General features: G+C 39.2%; 1 protein-coding gene across 3 annotated transcripts in view; it reads right to left on the reverse strand.

Moving 5' to 3' along the window:
* The window catches only part of mib2 (mindbomb E3 ubiquitin protein ligase 2), a 100,360-nt gene that overhangs the window by 42,441 nt on the left and 36,652 nt on the right, over window positions 1-21,267 (reverse strand). For all 3 annotated transcript variants that reach the window (XM_037536202.1, XM_037536204.1, XM_037536205.1), the window contains exons 3-6: window positions 19,040-19,211; window positions 3,684-3,790; window positions 2,216-2,410; window positions 905-1,047 (exon numbers count right to left, since the gene is read on the reverse strand). In XM_037536202.1, the coding sequence (XP_037392099.1) occupies window positions 905-1,047; window positions 2,216-2,410; window positions 3,684-3,790; window positions 19,040-19,211 (617 nt within the window). The remainder of the gene's footprint in view (window positions 1-904; window positions 1,048-2,215; window positions 2,411-3,683; window positions 3,791-19,039; window positions 19,212-21,267) is intronic.

The raw sequence follows: 21,267 nt of genomic DNA on the forward strand, positions 1-21,267 counted from the left end.
CAAAATGAACTATCTAACATTTACTAGAATACTGTCCGTGTTGAGCAGGTTGGGAGTAAAGTTAACATGGTCAGTTATATTCCACTGTCTTTATTATACATTTTTACACTTAACTCTGTTTAATGTTCTTCTTCTTTTGGCTGCTCCCTTTAGGGGTCGCCACAGCGGATCATCTGCCTCCAACTTGCCCTATTTATTGCCTCCTCTACTTTCACACCAACCATCTCCATGTCCACCTTCACTACATCCATAAAACTTCTCTGAGGTCTACCTCTTCTCCTTCTACCCGGCAGCTCCATCTTTACTTTAAAAAGTGCCCAGTACTATAAATGGCCAGGCTATAGTGTTCCCATGTAAGCTAACTGACATGAAAATGTTCAATTACTTCAGTGCTCAAGCAATAAAATCTCCAATATTAAAGTTTACTTTACAAATCACTGCACATAACGCTGCAGCAAGCCCACAGTTCACTGGCTCATTGGCTCATTTAGCTCACTAAAATAACACCACAAGTTTTTTAAAGCTTTTTATGCTTTTTAACTTCTTTAAATCCACATTGCTCTACCATCCAGTGTTGAAGCACCAGCACCAGCAGTCTACTTTAAAGGTAGGCCTTGCCAAGTCTGCTCCTCTTTGACAATGGAAGTTGCTCCACCAAACTAACAATGTCTTTCGTGGAATAATTAGGTGAATGACAGTACCTTAATGAGGACGTAAAAATAAGTGAGCCTTCTACATTCTCACTTGTAAATGCTGCCACTAATAATGCCTTACTTACTAAGTCTACTTCTGCTGCGTTGAATACAGAGGTGTGAAAAGGGTCCATAGCTACATCCACACATGTACCCGTACTTGATTATTCTTGAAGTCTGTGTGTCCAAAATAAAACATTACGGTCTCTTACCTCTGCCATTTTAGGGTTCCAGCCTCCGTGGCCCTCCTGCATCTGCCTGAGGATGTCCACCTCCAGCAGACATTTGACCTTATCACCTTGCTGGAATGTGTGACCATCAGCACTCTCCTGCCTGTGCAGTTCTGCATGTTCACCTGAACACACAAGAACAGCACTTTCAGCACCTGTATCTGGTACACACCCCAAATCTTGCCTAAGACCATAAACCTTAACCATATCTTTAAACGTGAGAAGGTTCAATTTTTAACTGTAACTTCAACCTCAAACGAATGTTCTAGCAAAAAAAATCTAAATTCCCACTTATCCCAGATGTAGTCAACCAGTCAAGACATACTTAGAGTCCAAGTTTTGCTTCTTTAGTGTAGTGCTGTAGTTACGAGACTAGAGTCGCTAAAAACACTAAAAGCTAATACATCCCCAAAATGTCTCTCAACTGGCACATACTGCATCCAGCACTTCACTATGGTCTTGCAAACTCATTGATGTGGTTCACGACACAGTATGACTTACTGCAACTATGAAAATGAATAAAATATTACTGTTCAGGCTAATGTAAAGGCTGCCATTTGATACAACAGATGTTGTGTCAAATTTCGACTCCCTCAAAGAAGAGAACATTTTTTGGATCCCAGATGTGAAATTTAAAGTGTTAATCTGACTTCTCTTTGCATGCGCAGACATCACGGAGGCATATGCATGCCAGAATATTATTATTGTTATTTCTACTAACAAACATAAATTGTCAAAAAAAATCATTTAAAAAAAATCAAGCTGAACAGTTAATTATAAAAAAAGCAACACAGGTTGCAAATGCAATGTAGCGTCAATACTTCTGAGGGCACATTAAAGTGGTTTTGAATTTGAAACGATATCTGTTGACAAAAATGCTCCTCAGTGACACTCACAGTAAGTCACACTGTGCACTAGAGGACAAATCTGTGGGACCTTAATGAAGACCTGGATGTGGTTTGAGCAGGTTGACAGAAGTTTTGAAGATGCATTCGTGGACAAGATTTTATTAACTTTTGACTTTTAGGTTTTGATCGCAACATTAGCTTCATAGCTCTAGCGCTAAACAAAAGAAGCCATATGTGGACAATGAACATGCCTTGATTGATCAACCACATCTACTCTAAATTTGATCTTTCGTCCAACCCTCTATTTAAACTATGAGACAATTCAATTTCCAACTGTAAACTGAACCTTATATCATAAAAATATCAATAAATAAGTCCTATTTCAGTGATTATCGACAGTTTCAAATGTTCTTTCAGTTTCAAATCATTCTTTTCCTACTCCCACCTAGCTTGGGCAGGTGCTCCTTGTAGTAGTAGCCTCCTTGTCCATCAGACACGTATTTGAGGTCCACCTTGCCCTTGTGACCCATTCTGTAGACGTTGGTGGTCCCGTTGGACCAGGTGACGCTGGCTACGCTGCGTCCTGACTCCTGGTCCCAACCCCGAATATCGACTACCTTCCCAATCTTTCCTTCTCCTCCTGATTACGGACAACACAGATGCACACGCAGGAGAGCGCAGGGATCTCAGCATAAGGTTAGATGCATGAAAAACAAAAAAAGCAATACAAAGCCAACAAGGCACAGGTAACAAAAGAAACAAACTGAAATAAATGAGTACGCTCTAAAGAAGCTCTTTCAAAAAACTATAAAACCTAACTACAGGGGTACACTCACAAAAATACCCTAATTCTGTCATATACCATCATACAATGTCCAACAACCACTACTACCACTACTTACTGCCACTACTACACAAATCCACAAGCACAATATGTATAGAACAATAAAACAAGCTAAATATATATCACCACTTTACTAATGCACTGAATGTCTAGGATACTTCTTTGGTACAGAAGATCTGAGGAGATGTTTAGCCTGAGATTAAACAAAAACACAGTACAAAGAAAATCCTGTTCTATTACAGAAAAAAAAAAAAAAAAATCACATGGAGAAAGAAGCACTGTTGATTCACATTTATGTACCAATAAATGTATCAATTATCACCAAAAGCCTCCAAGAAGAAATCGCAGAAACACAGCATGGACATTTTGACTCATTCAGCATCAAAGACATGACTCAGAGTGAAAAAAAAAACTAAAAAGGACCACTTCAAAAGGCAAAGTGCCGAGAGTTCAAGTTCAAATGTTGACAAGCACATACGCACAAAGGCATATAGACAGTTGTTTTGGCCCAAGGCCTGGCAAGACAACGTCTTGTAGAGGAGGAACTGATGTGACGTTACCCGGCATTTCTACTCTACACAATCTCTAGTAAAACCCAACAGAAAATATGCCACTTTTTTCTACAGTACAATAAGCAATAACCTCCCCCTTCAAGACAACAATATCCAGGGACAATGGGACAGTAACTACTAATAACTTCCATTCTACCAATGTTCACTCAGGCCGGAATATAGCTGTCCCTGTACCCTTCACCTCGGCACCAAAGATAAATGCCGGTAAATACATGGCAGGAGTTCCACTAACATGAGGATGTGTCTTTTTTTGGAAGACATCTGTTGAGCAGACACCACAAGTTACTTCAAAGGCTAATTAAGAGTCCTGGACCCAACCACAAGGAAACACAGTCAAACCTTGAGCTCATGTAGAATGTAATGAGACGGCACGGTATGCCATTCAATGCACTGCGGCAGTTTCGCATCATTGTTTATTCTCAAGAGGGAATGGGATGAATAAACACATTCCAACGCAGTGTTGAGCGAGTGAAGTGGTTTGTGACACCTCCACCTACCGTCTTGGTTGCCCCAATCCCAGTCAGGCCCGCGAACGACCTTCACACCCTGGAAGATTCCCTTAAGAATGATCCGCGAGAGGTTCTGCCTCGGAGTCAAGCTCACCCTAAGTTCGGGAGAAGGGAGGACATTTCAAACATCCTATATGGTCCAAATTATCACACATTAATCAGGCATTAGAGCGCCATTTATACACATCACAGTATTTACTGACATGCTTTGCATATAAAAGTCACAATATTGCACTTTTAAGCTATTTGACCATTAAAGATTATATGGATGATAAGAGCATAAGGGGATCAAATAATACAGTTTCAATTTGGGAAAACAATTATGAAATCTTCAAGCACATTGCTAGCAAGAAAAATACAGGCTCTGTACAGCTGGTATTTCAATGCATTTAGGGACGTGGGACGGTGTTTAAGGTCGGGGGAGCTGAAACCTTACACAACATATACAGTTATATGCAAATGTTTGGTCAAATGACATGTTTTGTTGACAAAAAAAGATTTATTCTTGTTTATTTATACTAAAAATGTTTTGGGAAAGATCGTGCCATAACTTTTGCAAAGGCCATTCTTTCAAAATGTTAAACTCCGCAAATAAACAGAAACTGTGCACTAAAACGTGCAGAGAAATGCCATACGTAAATTTACATCAAACAGAACATGTCATTATGTGCATTAATGTGGTGAGAGATTAAAAATGCTGTATTAACTGTGCATGGCTACTGCAGATTCTGAAAATATAAATAAACCCTCCACTTTAAATATATAAATACATACTCCACCTTAAGACAAGCACAACTAGGTGTTTGCTACACTACATTACAGCTTTTTTATTACACTTATCTTTTACGTCATTTTAGTAGTTACAATTAAATCATCCTAAAATCTGGGAATACTCTAGCCACCTCAGCACCCCCACTTGCCGCATCCACGAATGCAATTCTATAAGCCATCATCTACCAACTTTCAGAGAAAACCATTTGTGAAAGCTGACGCAGCTGGTAATATGTGGAAATTTCACTTCTCATAATTTGTAAAATAATGGGATCTGTTTTTTTTTCAAATAAAACAAACATGTCAGAGTCTCTCAATACACTTCAAATTACACCAAATAAGAGCATAAGCAGCCATGATTAAAGGGAGCAGCAAAAAGAAAGGCAATGAAGACATTAACTGGCGGGGTCAGGAAAAAAAAAACAGAAGGTCTTTTGAATCAGAGCAGCTCCTGCCAAATGGATATGGCAAACATATGCTCAGCTGTTTCTCTGAGTGAAATATAACTCTTATGTTTCTCATGTGTATTTCATTCTCTGTTTGTATATACATCTGCGTGTCCATCTGTTCTACAATCAGGATGAATATTAGACAGAGCCTGAACAGAGCACTACACATCTCAATTCGAAACACATGCAGCGAATAGGTCTCACAATAAAAGTAACAGACAGACTACGTTATTTCAACAACGGCTGAATTGGTAGCAAGCTCTTCCAGACAATTGTGAAACAGCCTTGCAAAACAGGCTCCATGTGTTCTAAGCGAGGGCTAATACATACCTTATTGTAAAGATCTGGTCAGATCTCGGCGCAAATGAGCTGCCTATTCCCATACTTTGTCCACAGGGTCAGCATGAAGGCTCCCTTTTCAGCTATAGTACTTCCACCACATGAATCGTGACATATCAATATCAATAGTCACAAATACTCATATCCCTTCGAGGAGGGAAATGTCTTGATGTCTGATAATTTTGCCAATCAGGCTATATTACTGATGTTTAAGACAGTCTGGATAGTACAGAAGAGACGAATGAACAGAAGAGGCTCCCTAGCACCTGATGGCACCTGTGCTGCTTGAAGGCTTAGAGTAGAATTACAGCAAATCTCTAGTCTGGCCAACCTGCCTGGGAAGAGCAAAGGCCAGGTGTAATCCTTCAGATTGTGTGTGTGTGTGTGTGTGTGTGTGTGTGTGTGTGTGTGTAAAAAAGAGGTCAAGAGTTAAAATTAATCCCCAGACACCAGCATACCTTTGTTGCACAAGACAACAAACAACACGATCCTTTGCTGGTCATGTGTGTTATTTAGCATTGGTCCATCAATTCCACCAATTATGATCATGAACACAGGGTTCTATGGTAAGCTTTTCACCAAGGAGCACTGGCCTCCTGATTTGAAACGGACAGGAGCACAGAGAAACATCCATCAGCATAAACCTAATATTGTAGTCCTTAAAGAACACCTGAACAATGTTAGAATTATCAGTAACACTTTGGGTCAAGTTCATAAGGGCACATAACTATCACATAAGCCTTTCAAGATAACTGACATAAACCTACATAAACACTTATAAATTCCAATAAGCTTCAGCAGCTACAGGCTCCTTCTGTCGACATTCAGCATTAAGTTGACAAAACACTCATGTCAACTCACTCAGGCTATGATGTAGGATGGTTTCAGGCCGTTGTGTGTTGATTTTGTGAACGACTTGGGTTAGAATTGGACGGACTAAAACGCCCAGTACAGTATTTTAGTGTGTCCTTGAAATGGATTAGAAACAGCAAAAAGGTCAAATGGACGCAACGCTACTTAAAAAGTCAGCCGCCACAAAGTGCTAGGTCATTTTCACCCCAGGAAGCCCAAAACCAGCCTTTACCACAACTACCACTTATGAGAATTTGAAAGCTTTATAAATGTTTATGGAAGTTTATGTCAGTTCTCATTAAAGGCTTATGTCATGGTCATGTAGCCTTATGAACCTGACCTTCAGTAAAGTGTTCCTAAATTATCTTTATTAGGTCCTTTTTTTAATCTGATTTTTTAATGTTTTTTTCTGTCATTAATCTAAACAAACACAAAGTACATCTGTGTCACATTTAGGTCTGTATGTAAGTCTGTTTGCCAAACAGTCATTTCTTACTGAAACGACTTGATAGTTTTACATTTACTTCTCCCTTTTTATGCTGTACAACAGAACCACTTAGTTACTGGTTGATTTTGATAAGCAGGAGTTTTGGTAGGCTGTTTAAATATAGTGTCCAGAATCATCATATTTGACATACCTGGAAGAGACACGGCTGTAAAACGTTGGGCAATCTGATGCAAACACAGAGCTAAGCTCAGTTTTGGTGTCTGTGATGCACGTTCACTGACATGAGGCCGTTTCACAGGTAAAAGACGGGAATCTCTAACTAGCAGTTCTTAAACAAAACCATGAGAGTTGACAGCTATGCAAGCTTGTTAATTGGCAGGTTAGTTAGTTTTGGAGCTGTACGATGAGCCAAGTAGGCTAATTCTCTGGTCATGCTCGGTCAACATATTAGCGTTTTGTTTTATCCATTGGCATTCCTGCATAATGAACACGCAAAATGAAATGACAGGCAAATAAAGACAAAATCTGTTTTTGAACTGAAGCAAGAATCAAAATTCAGTTTCCCTTCTGAATAAAGACGGGACACATATGAGCAACCTGCTTGCACTGCAGAACCCCAAAGTTACTCCTAATTGGAAGACAAAGAACAGGAAGGTCACAATTTTGTAACCCTTTGGTCAGAATCGAACCTGCTGCGGGTCAGGTTGGGTCACTGAGAGAAAAAAAATTCTCAGGCTGTATTTGGGTTCAGGCTCGATTAAAGCTCTAGTCAGAACTCAGGTGACCTCGTACAAACCAATGTAAACATCTCTTCAACAACACTCAACATATGGCCTTCACTACAGAACAACCAAAGCTCCTTCTGCAGAACAGTCAAATGAGGATACATGTTTAAATATAGACCACTTCAGGCTCTTGTCAACTTATGTAGGGTCTTAACTGTGATGACCCCAAATCACCAGTGCCTACCTTAATGAAACACTACTATAGTTTCTCCTCACAAGAATTCATACCACATATGCAGACCCAGAAAACAGAGAAGACTGAAAGCACTCATTATATATTAGTGATAACACTAAATGAAATGTCAGGACGTCCAAGTTTGGACATGAAACTCAAGAGAAGATCTAAAAGAATATGTAGCATTTGAAATCTTGTTATTCTGTCCATGATTCTGTCTATAAGCTGGACTTACTGCTGTTCATGTTATTTGCTTATATACAGTCAGGGTATAAGTTGCTGGCACGAGAGTGAAGTACACTGTGTTCTTTTAGACTGGTTCAATAACACTGTTTAAATGCAACACTATCAAATCCCAGAGCGAGAGAGCGACCAAAACCACATGCCCTGGTCAAACGCATCAAGCCACTAAATTACAGCAAATGGATTCACATCAAAAGTGGCTCAAAACAAAATACTGGCACGGAAAGTACCAGGGTTACTCGCTAAATACTATAACACTATATACTGTGATTGAAATGCCTTGTAATATTTTCAAAACATTGGTAAATCATTGATGTGCCATCAGAATGAGAATCAGAACTGATTTCAGAACTGCCAATAATGTTAAATATTAAAAACAAGAGTGGGTATTAACATTAACACTATTAACATACTAAACAGATAAAGCAAGCATGCTAGGCCATTAACAAGTGCTAAAAAATGATAATTCAAAAGTTCAAATGTTAAAAAAAGAGCTCAAAATTGAAACTGCCGTACATTATTTTAACCAGGTAAGAGTGGCCAATATGGCAGTATATTAATTTTATTATTATATTATATATATGTATATATTATATATACATACATATATATCTCAATTACTTAAAAAAATACACACCTATTGCATCTTTCATTACAAAGAGAGCAACTTTAGTCATTTTATTTTAACAAGAAGCAGTTTATAGGCTCTTTCTCACTAAACCACATGGTAGCAAGATTAAGGTTAGTCCTCTGTTAACCTGTTGACATGGAGATTCAATTAAAAGACTTAAAACTACGATTGTCTGGGGAGGTTACCTCACGTCACCATCAAAAACACACAGCACCATACTATACCTAAACCTAAACCTCATCACACCAGAACACACTTTATAGTCTAGTCACCAAGACCGTCTTCAAGAAGGATGTGCAAAACTGAGAATTTAAGGACATCTTACAACAGAGCGTCACTTTGAAAGAATGTAGAGCAAAAAAAGAGAAGTTTCACACAGCAGCTGGCAATATGACATTATTCTGTCAGCTGCCGTCAGTACTTAAGGACCTGTGATCTTGTTAAAAAGAGATCTTAACATCTTAATGTTAGTTTAAATGACCCAGAGTGACGCACTTGTTCCCGTAGTAATCACAAGCAGAGCTGATGACTGTACAGCTCTTTTTACTGAGCTTCCTAAGAAAACAATACGTCCTCTACAACTTATAGATATCACCCATGAAACAACTGCCCCGGCCGCCTGGATCTTTTAGGATAGATTTTAAAGTTTTTTCACTTGCTTTTAAAGCCCTAAATGACCTTGAAGCACATGCATACCTCACAGAACTACTGGCTGTATACGTCCCAACACATGATCTTAGATCTGCAGAAACTGGCCTTCTGAAAATACAATCTGTAAAACACAGAAAACCTGAGGAGCTCTAATGCTTCTGAACTGTCAAACTCACTTCCACTTTTATCGGGCAGTGAAGCTACAGGCTTTTAAGAAAAAAATTAAAATGCATTTACCTTTAAATGGTAACTCCGTTTCTCTTTTTCAATGGAAAAATATGGAAAAAATAGCATATCATGATACTTGAAGACATTTTCATGAAACTATATGTCACAATATTTTGAAAGACAAAATGCGCTGTTTTTACTTGTTACTTGTTAGTGACACGCTGAAAAACTGCCATCAAAAACTATTAATATAACATTTCATGTACTGCAATACACTCAATCTAGTTAAACAGTACGAATCATGCTAATCATGCTCTCTCAGTAACGTAACATGCAGTTGGTCAGACATAAAAGTTATTATTATTATAATTATTATTAATTAGCTCTGTTAAACTGAATGTGAATTTGAAATACTGATGGCAAACAGCTAAATTCCTAGTGTTTTCTTTTTAATCAACCCTCACAAAGTCAAGCTTAAGTATTGTGACATAGTATTTTTGTCATTTTGCCCAGCTCTACTTTCACATTTAGAAGTTTAGACCAAAAAGCTGGACAATATTGACTGTTTTAGTTCTGTTTATTCAGTTTAGATTTATGGGGAATATGCCAATTCAGCCAACTCAGTAACTGTCAGCTGTAGTCCTTGGACAGCTACATAAAACACTCATAATTACATAAAGCATTAACGACACACACAACAGTACAAGACAACATATAAAATACAACAAAGTATGATGCTAGCTGTTAAATTTACATACTATGATGACATTCTTGATTGATTTTTAGCCATAACTTTAAATTAGCTGAAAAACAGCCAAATGTAGTGCAATCTCTTAAATGTACAGGCAATTCAATCCAAGTGCTCTTACTGAAAAAGCCGTCCAAAATACAGTAACTTCTTCCTCATAGGCGTTGCAACATCTCCTCTGGTCTCTGATCTAGCAGACGTATTTTCAGTTTCAGCTTGATGAAAGCAAACCTGCACTTATATACAAGACACGCATTTACAAATTTAAATTATCCTGGCTTAAGAAGTTGAGACTTTTTAAAAGCAATGATGGTAACTATCTGACTTTCTATCAAACATTAATAGACTGATGATGAACTGACTGTACAGCTTTAAGTGTTTAAGAGCTCAAGTAGTCAGACAGTAAGAGCAATTGTTGCATTAAAATCTAATATCGCTGCTTAAGTGGTTAAAAAATTCTAAAACAACTAAAATTCATTTTATTTATTTATTCATCTTTTTGGTTTGGAATCTGAAAAAAATACCATAGTATTTGCACTTAGATGCCACTTTAAGGTTTTCCCCCAAAATAAAGGCATTTGGTGTGGAATTATCTGTTGAAGTCCTGGTTAAAAACACACAGACTGATTTATTTAAAATTAAGACAGGTGAATTCAGCTCCAAATGGAAATACTATCACTAGCATGCTCATGTGAAAGCTTTTTATTCCCAAATGCTATATATTTATGACAATTTTGGATATAATGAGATTTTGAGAAGAATAACAATTGATGTATAAATGGGGAACATAGTATTTCTCCAAGTAAAAAGTAGCATAAAGCCCACTCTCAAAAACACTTAACATAAAAAGGTAAAAAAAACCTTGAATATGATCTATAATGTGTTGGAACAAAACCCTTCATGTGCTTATTATTTGTAGTCAATATTGTACTTAAGTCAAAAATATTTAACAAATTGTAACTGTAAGATTTCCAATAAACAGGAGCATCACAGCTAACTGTGCTGATCCTTCACCCTAATTGTCTTTGGATTTTCTAAAAACTCCCTGCCAAACAAGTACAGGGCCTGCCTGGAACAATGGTCACATGATGGAGGTCCAGGCTGAGCTACTATATGCTTACCCAATGACACGCTAGATTAACCTGAAGCAGTTGGTGGTCAGCACTACTACTGTAACGTGACTGGTAAGACCACTGTGGGAGGTCTATTTCTGGGAGTAATGGAAGGGGATGGATTCTCAGAGAGGCTGCTGGTTGTCACAGGATGGGGATTAGCAGCTAACAAACGTGACATCAGCTAGCTAGCTGCGCATCCGAGCTGATTAGCAAGCTGGGGGTTGTTTTGTTTCCTTTCCTTTCCTTGGCAAACATATGGGAGGCCATATGCTGCCAGCACACAGACACTGACCTCAGAGGACGCATGTGCCCATGCAAGGTGACAAACATGGGTACATGCAACACTCATACCTGCCTCACTATACATGCTTCAAATTCTGGGTTTGGCCAGGAGCAGACCTCAGTTTACTCTTGTGTTGTTGGCCAAAGGTAGACACAAGTATGTTCTTGTATGTCTGGCCAAAAGCAGAAGCTATCATCTTGATCTTAGCATTGACAGATAAACTACGATGACCGTTATCAATCAAATGGAAGAGCAATAACCCTCTCTGACAGAAATTCATTTTACAATGTTGAAAATAGCTACAATTCATCATGAGCTCACACTGTGAATAATAACAAACACCGGCTAAGGCTGGTTTCAAAATGGCATTACTGATTGCGTGCACCAAGCCCTTTTAACTCCTCTACAAGTCCTATTCCTACTGCGCTCCAGGTGTTAGTTCAGGTGTGCAGCGAGATAAGTGAGGTTTTAAGACAAAACCTCCTAAAGCTGCCCACCGCCAGCTCCTTCCCTCAAGAAAGCACAGAGCCAATCGGGCACAACAGGCCAATACCGCATCCTATCTCTTTCTTGCAAATTACCCCCATTAACTTCTAACTTTATCAAAAATGGACATGTGCCAAAGACAGACAATTAACATAAGCGCCCCTTCAATCTCATCCACATTCCTGACAGCAGGATAAGATTTCCTGCTAAGTGAGGTTTGGAAACCTTGATAACAAAGCTAACCCATTTTCTAACGAACCACAAGTATTTCATGTCATTCTTCACTCCTTCACAAAATAGGTAAAGGAAACCTCTACTGCTTCTTCCAGTTGAGCGGTGGGCAGCTTTAGGGGGTTTTGTCTTTAGGAGCTGGCGGGGGGCAGCTTTAGGAGGGGAGCTTTATCTCGCTTTTTCCATGGAAAATATAGTTTATTAGAGCTTGTAGTGAACAGATGTTTCTTCTCCCACATGTTCTCAATAATATACACCAACCAAGATCTGTTAAACTGAAGAGTTTGTTCAAAAAAACAAGTTGCAGGTTTGAATGTATTCATTTGTTCTGGCGCCTGGGGAAAACAGGTTTTCTACACTAGCTGTGTCTTGCGTGTAGTAGCGAGAGAGAGTGATTGTGACTCTTGCATGATGATCTTCCATTTCATGCTCTGCACTGGGAAATTTTTCACAGTCATGGTGGATTTTGAACTGGAGTGGGGAAACCTCTCCTGTTTCTTAACCGCTGTCTCGTACAGCTCCTGTTTGTTAGTGGTGCCAGGTGCACAAAATAATAAATAAAGAAATAAACAAACAAATAAATAAATAAATATAAGAATTAACTTTTTTGAATTGGGCTTTTGTGCACCAGGGCTGGAACTAACAATGATATAGGCCTTGATATAGGCCTTCAATTTGGACCACGAATGTCAAAAAATTAGAAGAATGATACAAAAACAAGGACAAAATGCCATTCTGCCTTCTGCCAGCAATCCTATGAGGTTTCTAATAGTATGGTGTTGAACAGAAACATTCTTTGGCCTTTTAAAACTTAAAAAAAAAAAAAAAAAAAAAGACACTTCATATATTTTACCTGACGCTTATAACAGACAATAACACATATTTAAGCTTGTATGTAGCAGTTTTACAATAAACCTTTGAACAAAGAGCCCTGGTATAAAGCTACCGCTGCTGTCTTGTTTCCAACAACTGAGTTGTTAAGACTTCTGCTCATATTCACAGTCAGCAATGTACAGCTTCAACTCTTCTGGGAAGGTTTTCCTCAAGGGTTAGGAGTGTGTTTATGGGAATTTTTCCAGAAGCACATTTGTGAGGTCAAACACTGATGTTGGACGAGAAGGTCTGGCTCCAATTCATCCCTAAGGTGTTCTGTCGGGTTGAGGTCAGGACTCTGTGCAGGCCAGTCAAGTTCTTCCACACCAAACTCCCTCATCCATGTCTTTATGGACCTGCTTTGTGAACTGGTGTGCAGTCATGTTGGAACAGGAAGGGGCCACCCCCAAACTGTTCCCACAAAGTTGGGAGCATGAAATCTCTTGGTGCTGAAGCTTTAAGAGTTCCTTTCACTGGAACTAAGGGGCCGAGTCCAACTCCTGAAAAACAACCCCACACCATGATCCCCCCTCCACCAAACTTTACTGTGCATTGCACTTGGTGATGTATGGCTTGGATACAGCTGCTCGGCCAAGAAAACCCATTCCATGAAGCTCTCTACGCTGTTCTTGAGCTGATCTTAATGTGTAATAATGTATTGTAATTTATTGTATAATGTAATGTAGTTAAATATTTCCCTTGTGGAGTTTCATGACTTTAACCCTTTTTCCCCTAACAAAATGTAACAGTGCAGTAAGAGTGTTACTACAATATCTACATAATTTAAATACAACAAGCCTGATGCTTTTCTCTCTCTCTCTCTCACACACACACACACACACACACACACACACACACACACACACACACACACACACACACTTTCCAAGTCGCTTATCCTTCTGGGTAGCAGGGGGTGTTGGAGCCTATGCCAGCATTCATTGGGCAAAAGGCAGGAAACACCCTGGACAGGTCTCCAGTCTATCACAGGGTACATGATTCTATTAAATAAAAAGAAACTGAACATTACAGACTTCATTAGGATTTCTCTAAAGGTCTAGAAAGCTCTGACCATTCACCACTGAAGAAAGACTTTAAGACAGAGAGAGCCATTAAGAGGAGGACAGGCTGCACTACAAATGAAAAGGTCCATAAAATCCTCCTCTGCTTTCCATTCACACCTACACTGCGGTACTCATAAAAATATGAGCCCAAATGTTCTACACATGCAAGTGTAAATTTCCATTTACAACATGTCCAGTCTTCCCCTGTTGAGCACAAGTGCTTTCACTGATCAGTGAATGGATGTGTTAACAGAGGGAGAAAGTGTGCAAGAAGACACTGAGAGCTGTTGTGTAAGATAAAGGAATGAAAATAGCAGCGTAAAAAATCTATAAAAGGGCAAGATTCACACAGAGCTGTGGTTTCTCTTTTAGCTTTTGTAAATTAATCTCAACAGATCATATAGCCAAAAATGGGTCTAGTGTGTAGCTGGCCAACAGCAAGCTTGGAATAGCTGTGGAATAAGTGGCCTGTTTACAGTAAGAGCCATCAATCAGAGCAAAATGTATATGTTTTCATTACAACAGGACACAATACAAGCTCACAAACTAACTGTGACAAAGACAGTCTTAACGGTAACTCTGCTCCGGTAATGGAATTGTGCTCAGTGATCTTGTTTATAGACAGTGTCGAGTGTTTTGCTGTTGATGGAAAAAGCAACGTCATTTACAGAGAGATGAGGGAGAAGCAGCAAGGACACGACAGATTTGTTAGTCATCCCAAATCAAATCAATAAACAATCAAATACACAATCAGAAATTAAATTAAGCATTGCGCCTGGCTCTGAATCAGAAACTTTCTTGTCCAAATGTATCCAGACTTCAAAGTCAGCCAATTCAGATACTTTAAGGTGAACCTACCAATGATGCAAGCATTCAATTGCTGAAACAGGCTTGCGTAATCTCCATAAAAAAGCCCTGCTAATAGAAAGGAAAGCTCTGAATCAATCTCACATAAGCCTAAGTTCACCATGTCCAATGCCAAGTGCTGGCTAGAGGGGTATATAAAGGCTCCCAGTACTGGGTGGTAGAGTAGTGGGACTGTGGAACATCACTTTTCTGGAGTGATGAAGCTCCTTCCAATACCTCTGGAATGACTTGGAGTCGTGTTTGTGATCCTGAACTAATCAACAACTAACAACATTAGCAGAAAACCTCACTAATGCTCTTGTGAATTATTGCAATCGGGTCCTCACAGTAACGTTCCAACATGTAGTTCAACCTTCCCAGAAGAATAGAGGGTTTATACTGCAGTCAAAAAAGGGGGTGACACTAATAATACCCTTGATTTTGGGTGAGCAGGTGTCTACAAACTTGACACATTGCAGCTAGACAGAAAGTTATTAAACTACAATAGTGACAAGAGGCTGCACATTACAGTGATTTTGTCACACTTGTTTTGAGTTTTGCACATGGGCTATTGCTTTTATAAAATGTGACAAAATCTGATATGATAAAAAGCGTCCAATGTTCTATAAATTATTTAATTACCAGTAATAACACTCAGATTTTAGAACTGGAACTATCAGCTTTATAAGGTGAGCTTTAACAAACACATTTGCATCTTTGCATCAACGTATCACACCTTTTTTGATAACCTTTATAATTACAAATAACTAATTAATTACATTTTCTAACACTAAATGCATTTTACAGTTTTGCAAAGTATCAGAACCTTTTGCACCAGGAAATTAGAGCTGTTCTTTGTTTTCATTGGCCATAAGTGTTAGTTTTTTTGGTACCCGGAGGACCTAATGGTACTCCCGGGTGTTCTCCTCCACCGACTCTTTATTCACCCAGGTAAGGCTTTTGTCACCAAACACTTTCAAATGACCAACAACTGTACCAGAATGCAAAGAAGAAAGGAAAGTTCATGTGTCCAATGCGATTTTTTGAATTATTACGTTGCAAAGAGTTTGTAGTGACACTTTATTTGAACCCTGACATCAGAGGTCATCATGACAATTACATAACAGAAACATGACACAAGAGGTGCATAATAAAATTGTCATTACAACATAATACTGAAAAGTCATTTTGACGTTACATAGTATGTGTCACAATATTTCATTTTTCTGAGGTTTGATAAGTTGGAGCAGACAGGATGCTCACAACGTGCCACAAAAAAAATCTAAAACTATGAATACAATGATTCGTATTCAACAATTCACAATCCGGGCTGCACCAATCCGTTAAAAAGGACTAATCATGCTCTCTTTTTAGAAAGAAATACCAGTTGGTCTGTGTTAAGTCCTGACGTAAATCAGAAAAGCATACTCTAACACAATTTGACAGAAATGATCAAGATAATGATAAATATCATCATTATATCATCAACACTTCCCAGTCCTATATGACAGTTACATTAGTGGACATAATCTATCATGACAGCTCATGACAATGCTGCTGTGATATGGCATTGTAATGTCAAATGTAATGCCGCAGGATTCAAGTAAAATGCTAACAAGTTCACTAAGGTGACATGAATAAAATAGTTGAAAATCATTACACATTACTTAGTTCAAATAGGAATTTAAGCAAACTAAGGGGCTCCTGTCCTAGTTCATGTACATGACTCAAGTGCAGGACATGATACAACTCCCAAGGAATTCGTTCACACCTGTGAGGTGTTCACAAGCTGCCCAGGTGCTAATTTGTTTGCCACAGGTGAACAATTTCACTAAAACCACAAGGTGAGTGTTCCTTAATATTTATAAAATGCTCTCCAACTGCTTCAAAAATTAGTTGATGCTCAGAAGCACCTGGTGGTACTGTTTTGTGTGAGGTACGTGTATAAGGTCCTAATTAATTTAGGTAAAAAAAAAAAAAACAGCTGCCCCCATTTTTTTGATTATGCCATCCAGCTTCTAGCAACAAAGGCCTTTTTGCTTTGGGATAAGATTATTGAAAAGGACGCCTCCAACACACAACAGAAAAAACAAGTCTTTACAACTTCACAGTCTGCTATGTGCTTTGCTTCCATCAGGCAAGCACACATCAAATATGTATGTCTGCACAACGCAAGACTACAGACCTTCTGCAGTAACTAGACTGTGCTTCTTTCTACTCTATCCTAAGATATGTGCACCGCCCCCTAAGCATCAAATTGCCTTTGCATTCGTAGTGGGCGATATGGCCAAAAATTTAGATCATGATAAATTTAAAACGATGGCTTCGCTTGTCACAATGACTTCCACCCTCTGGGGAGACTCCATTTGGACTCGCCCTATTATGCATTCGTTCACCCCTGGCTCTACGCTGGCTTCTCCCTCTGGAGCATCAGCACATGGATGGTCCCATTTTTTATTGTCTCACACCCCCTTTAAGCTCTGCTCACTACTTTCCATACTCATCTGTGACTCATCTAATGGACATTAGCTCACATAGACTTTATATATATATATATATATATATATATATATATACATATACATATACATATATATATATATATATATACACACACACACACACACACACACACACACATATATATATACACACACACACACACACACACACACACACACACACACATATATATACAAACACACACCCCTTTGTTTAATGTTTAATCTTGGACTTTGCAAAGTCTCTGTATTCATCCCTAAGCTCTGAGCCATGGTCTTCTGTGCTTGACTCTTGCTTTGTTGCTGGATGTTTTAATAATAGATTTGTTTGTGATGTTGCCTGCCTGTTTTCTGCCCCCTGTCTGTGATGACTGAGTTTTTGACTGTCCCTAATAAAGCTTCACTGCACACAAAGCGTCCCATTCCGTACATCGGTATACACATTTTCAAATAAAACCATTTTAGATGCTTAAGTAAACTTATTTTTACAGACTGACGGCTGCTTACAATTCCGGAGCGTCCCTTTTCCTTTTACCAACATTTTTACCAACCAAAGTAATCCGAAACAATTTTATCATAAAAACTGTAAAAACAAACCCGAACAATATAAAGATGCATCGGTCAATATGTTGCTTTCTCAGACTAGCCAGTCACACCAGACCCAGCAAATGTTATTTCATGTTTGAATATGTACATGTTCAAAGCTGGGCTTTTTTTTTGCCAGCCTTTCGTTTAATTTTTCCAATCCACCTTAAATGGAGCAGTAGTTAAATTACAGAAGTGCAAAGGCACCAGAATGTAATTGATGCACCATTTAGAGTGGAACAAGCAATCTGAGTAAGAAGCCAGCTTCAGTTTCTCAAGTCATTTGTTTCGTACACTCATAACTCCAACTGTCAGGGACTACAGGAATTTGGAAAATATTACAGTCGTTCACACTTTAAGAACAACTTGCCCCTATTTTCCTCTGCACACGAGGCCTGATGATGGCGTCATCCGACACAGCCGAGAGTCAGGCAGCTTCTTAGATGAAACACAAGCGCAGCAATCGCTCTGGTGTCAGGCTAAGGCTAACCTCAAAAGACAGCCCATTCTTTACGGTTGCTGCCTCAAATACATAATGGATTCCTTTAAATGCAGCAAACCGACAGCAGGATGTGATCGAGGGTTGGCTACATTTTTATTTGAAGCACTCACATATACGGGTTTGCGCTGTTGGTATTTTATGCTGTGGGTGTTTATTTGCAACATGTAATATGGTATAGCAAAACAGTTATGACAAAAGTCATACCTGAGAAAGAATTAAAAATTTAAAATACTGTACCGACTGGTACACTGACCAGTCCTACGTCATGTGGTGCTTAAAATGGTGCAACTGAATTAACCAAGGTTTATATAACAGCATGCTACGTTCATTGGGAGAATGAGGAGAACAACCTGACATTCAGACAGCGCTGGCGGGAACAGAGAGGTTTAGAGTTTAGCCATGCGGAAGAGTGATTCAGAACAGAGAGAGCGAGAGAGCAAGAGAAAGAGAGAGAGAGACACAGAGAGAAGCTAGAAAGAAAAGGAGAATAGAGGCAGCTGAGAACAGAGGAGAAGAGAAGAGAAGAGAAGAGAAGAGAAGAGAAGAGAAGAGAAGAGAAGAGAAGAGAAGAGAAGAGAAGAGGGTTTGGTATACTCACGGCTGCGAGTGTGCAGTCTCGTAGCGCTCAAAGGCATGCGAGAGGTCGTGTTTGTTGTTCATGTAGCAGTGCGTGCACAGGTCGTAGTCAAAACACACCTTGCATTTCCAACGCATTCCCATTATGCCATGCTTCTTACAGCTGTCACAGATGATGTTTGAGTGGCGGACACCTAGAAAGAGAAGCAGGTACACGAAGATGGAAAAAAGCTGAATGCAAAAAAACAACAGCAATTGTGTGAAAAAACGTTGACACTACTGTTGTGCATCTCTGAGCTGACAATTTAATTCAAAGACATTCTTTGTAAATTAAGAACAACTCGATTCAATTCCATAGAATGAACTGTGATTAAATCCAGCACCTCGAGCATCTTAAAAAAGGGCTTATATCATGAAAAACTGAACTTTCTCTACTTTTCTTAATGAAATATTTGAACGCAGTACCATTCACTCACTATATGATCCACATGTGGAAACTAAGCTGCAACAACAGCCTGTTTTGTGTTCACCATTTTTCAGATGTCACAGCAACCAAAATGTCCCACTATGCAGCCTACAGTAGTTTAGCTATACAGATTGAAATTATAAAGAGCCCCCCCTCTCCCAGCATACAGACTACTGCTGAGACAGATAAGCAAAAGCATGCACTAAAGCAAAACCATGAAATATACTTTATTTACAGTTATACAGAAGTGTTTTTCTGATGTGTTCAAAGCTATTTATCCACGTTAACTAATGTAGTATTGCTAGCTACTGCACTTAAAATCATTGATTTAAAATCACCTAGAGTTAAATGATTTAACTGTTAACTTACACTGCCCTCATGCACACTGACAACTACTTCATACTAAGTAGACAGCTCAGTATGTACTAAATAACACAAACTCGGGCGGAACAAAAGGTAAATAGCAGCCACCGTTTCCTGGTATTTGCAGTCAGTGAGGTATCCAGGACTCTCAGAAGGCCTAGTGTGAGGTTTTTTCTCAGGCAACGTGAAAATTGTGAATGTCCCAATAAATGCAAACACTCAAAGAACATCTGTGATTGGCGAAGACGTGGAAAACACACTATGAAACATCCAGTGATTGGTGATTGGTGAAAGGCTATTTTTGCATAATGCATTCTGCTTCTATATCAGCACTGCCAAGACTTACGCTGTGATAAAGTGAAATCAAAATGTTGTTAAAACTGCTGTTTTGAATTGATAACATTCTTCATTTCTTGACTAAGGAGTTGATGCAAGTTTCACAGGTGCTAATTACAAAACTGATTTCAGTTCACAGTTACACCGCAGCCTGGACTGAAGTGGGCCCGATCTCGGTCAACCCCTCAGCTCCAAAATGTGACTACACAAAATTTCCACAATTACAGCTCCAGTATGGGAAAAAAAAGGAAAATGCAACAGATGATCTGGTCTCTGCTCTCCTGTTGAGCTCATGAACAAGGTTTCAAAACTTGGATTCTAACGAATCAAAGAATTGCGTAGATTTACTGTTGACACTTAAAAAGTGGCTAAATCTATAACTGGCCTCATTCTGAAGACACGACCAAGTAAAACGAGTGGACAGGGACTAGTTATTCTCGGACATTTGAGGAGAAGAGGGCTGCTCTCAGTTGTGGCGAGCCCATGAGGCGAAAGGACTGGAAACAGTCAGAGCCCAAACAGTGCTGCATTCACTTAAGGGAGCTGGCTAATGAGCAGAGCTGTTGCCCTTTAGGAACACGCTGCTTCTGAAAACTCAGAGTCTCACTCACTCTTTCTCATGCTCTTTCGCTCCATTAATCTGAAGCATATCATTTGAGGCAGAAGAATGGTGCTTTTAATGAGGCGGAGGAAAGAGGCATCTCCGTTTAGCAATAAGCGTTTTACTTGGGTATAAATACAGATGGGCCCTCTGTGGCTAAACCGCTCAGAGTGAGACAGAGATGGATAAAGAGAGAAATAAATAAGCAGACAGAGACATTGCAGCTAAAGGCTTTAACTGCATCATGCAAGTTAACCTGCTGCTGTGGGCAATCATAACCCACAAGTGCATACACAGTACAGACCTGCACCACTGGAGGGAGCGAGAGACAGCAGGTGTGTTCAGACAGACAGGGATTAACAACAAAGAAAATCATCCAGGCTCCGGGCATAATGAGCGCTAGAGCGATGGCATTTCTTCCGCAGAAGATTGATGAAGATGAACATGGTTCCCAGTCACTTAAACTAGGTGAGAGCCTGTTTCT

Source organism: Pygocentrus nattereri, chromosome 29 (assembly GCF_015220715.1).
Source record: "Pygocentrus nattereri isolate fPygNat1 chromosome 29, fPygNat1.pri, whole genome shotgun sequence".
In the NCBI taxonomy this organism is placed as follows: Eukaryota; Metazoa; Chordata; class Actinopteri; order Characiformes; family Serrasalmidae; genus Pygocentrus; species Pygocentrus nattereri.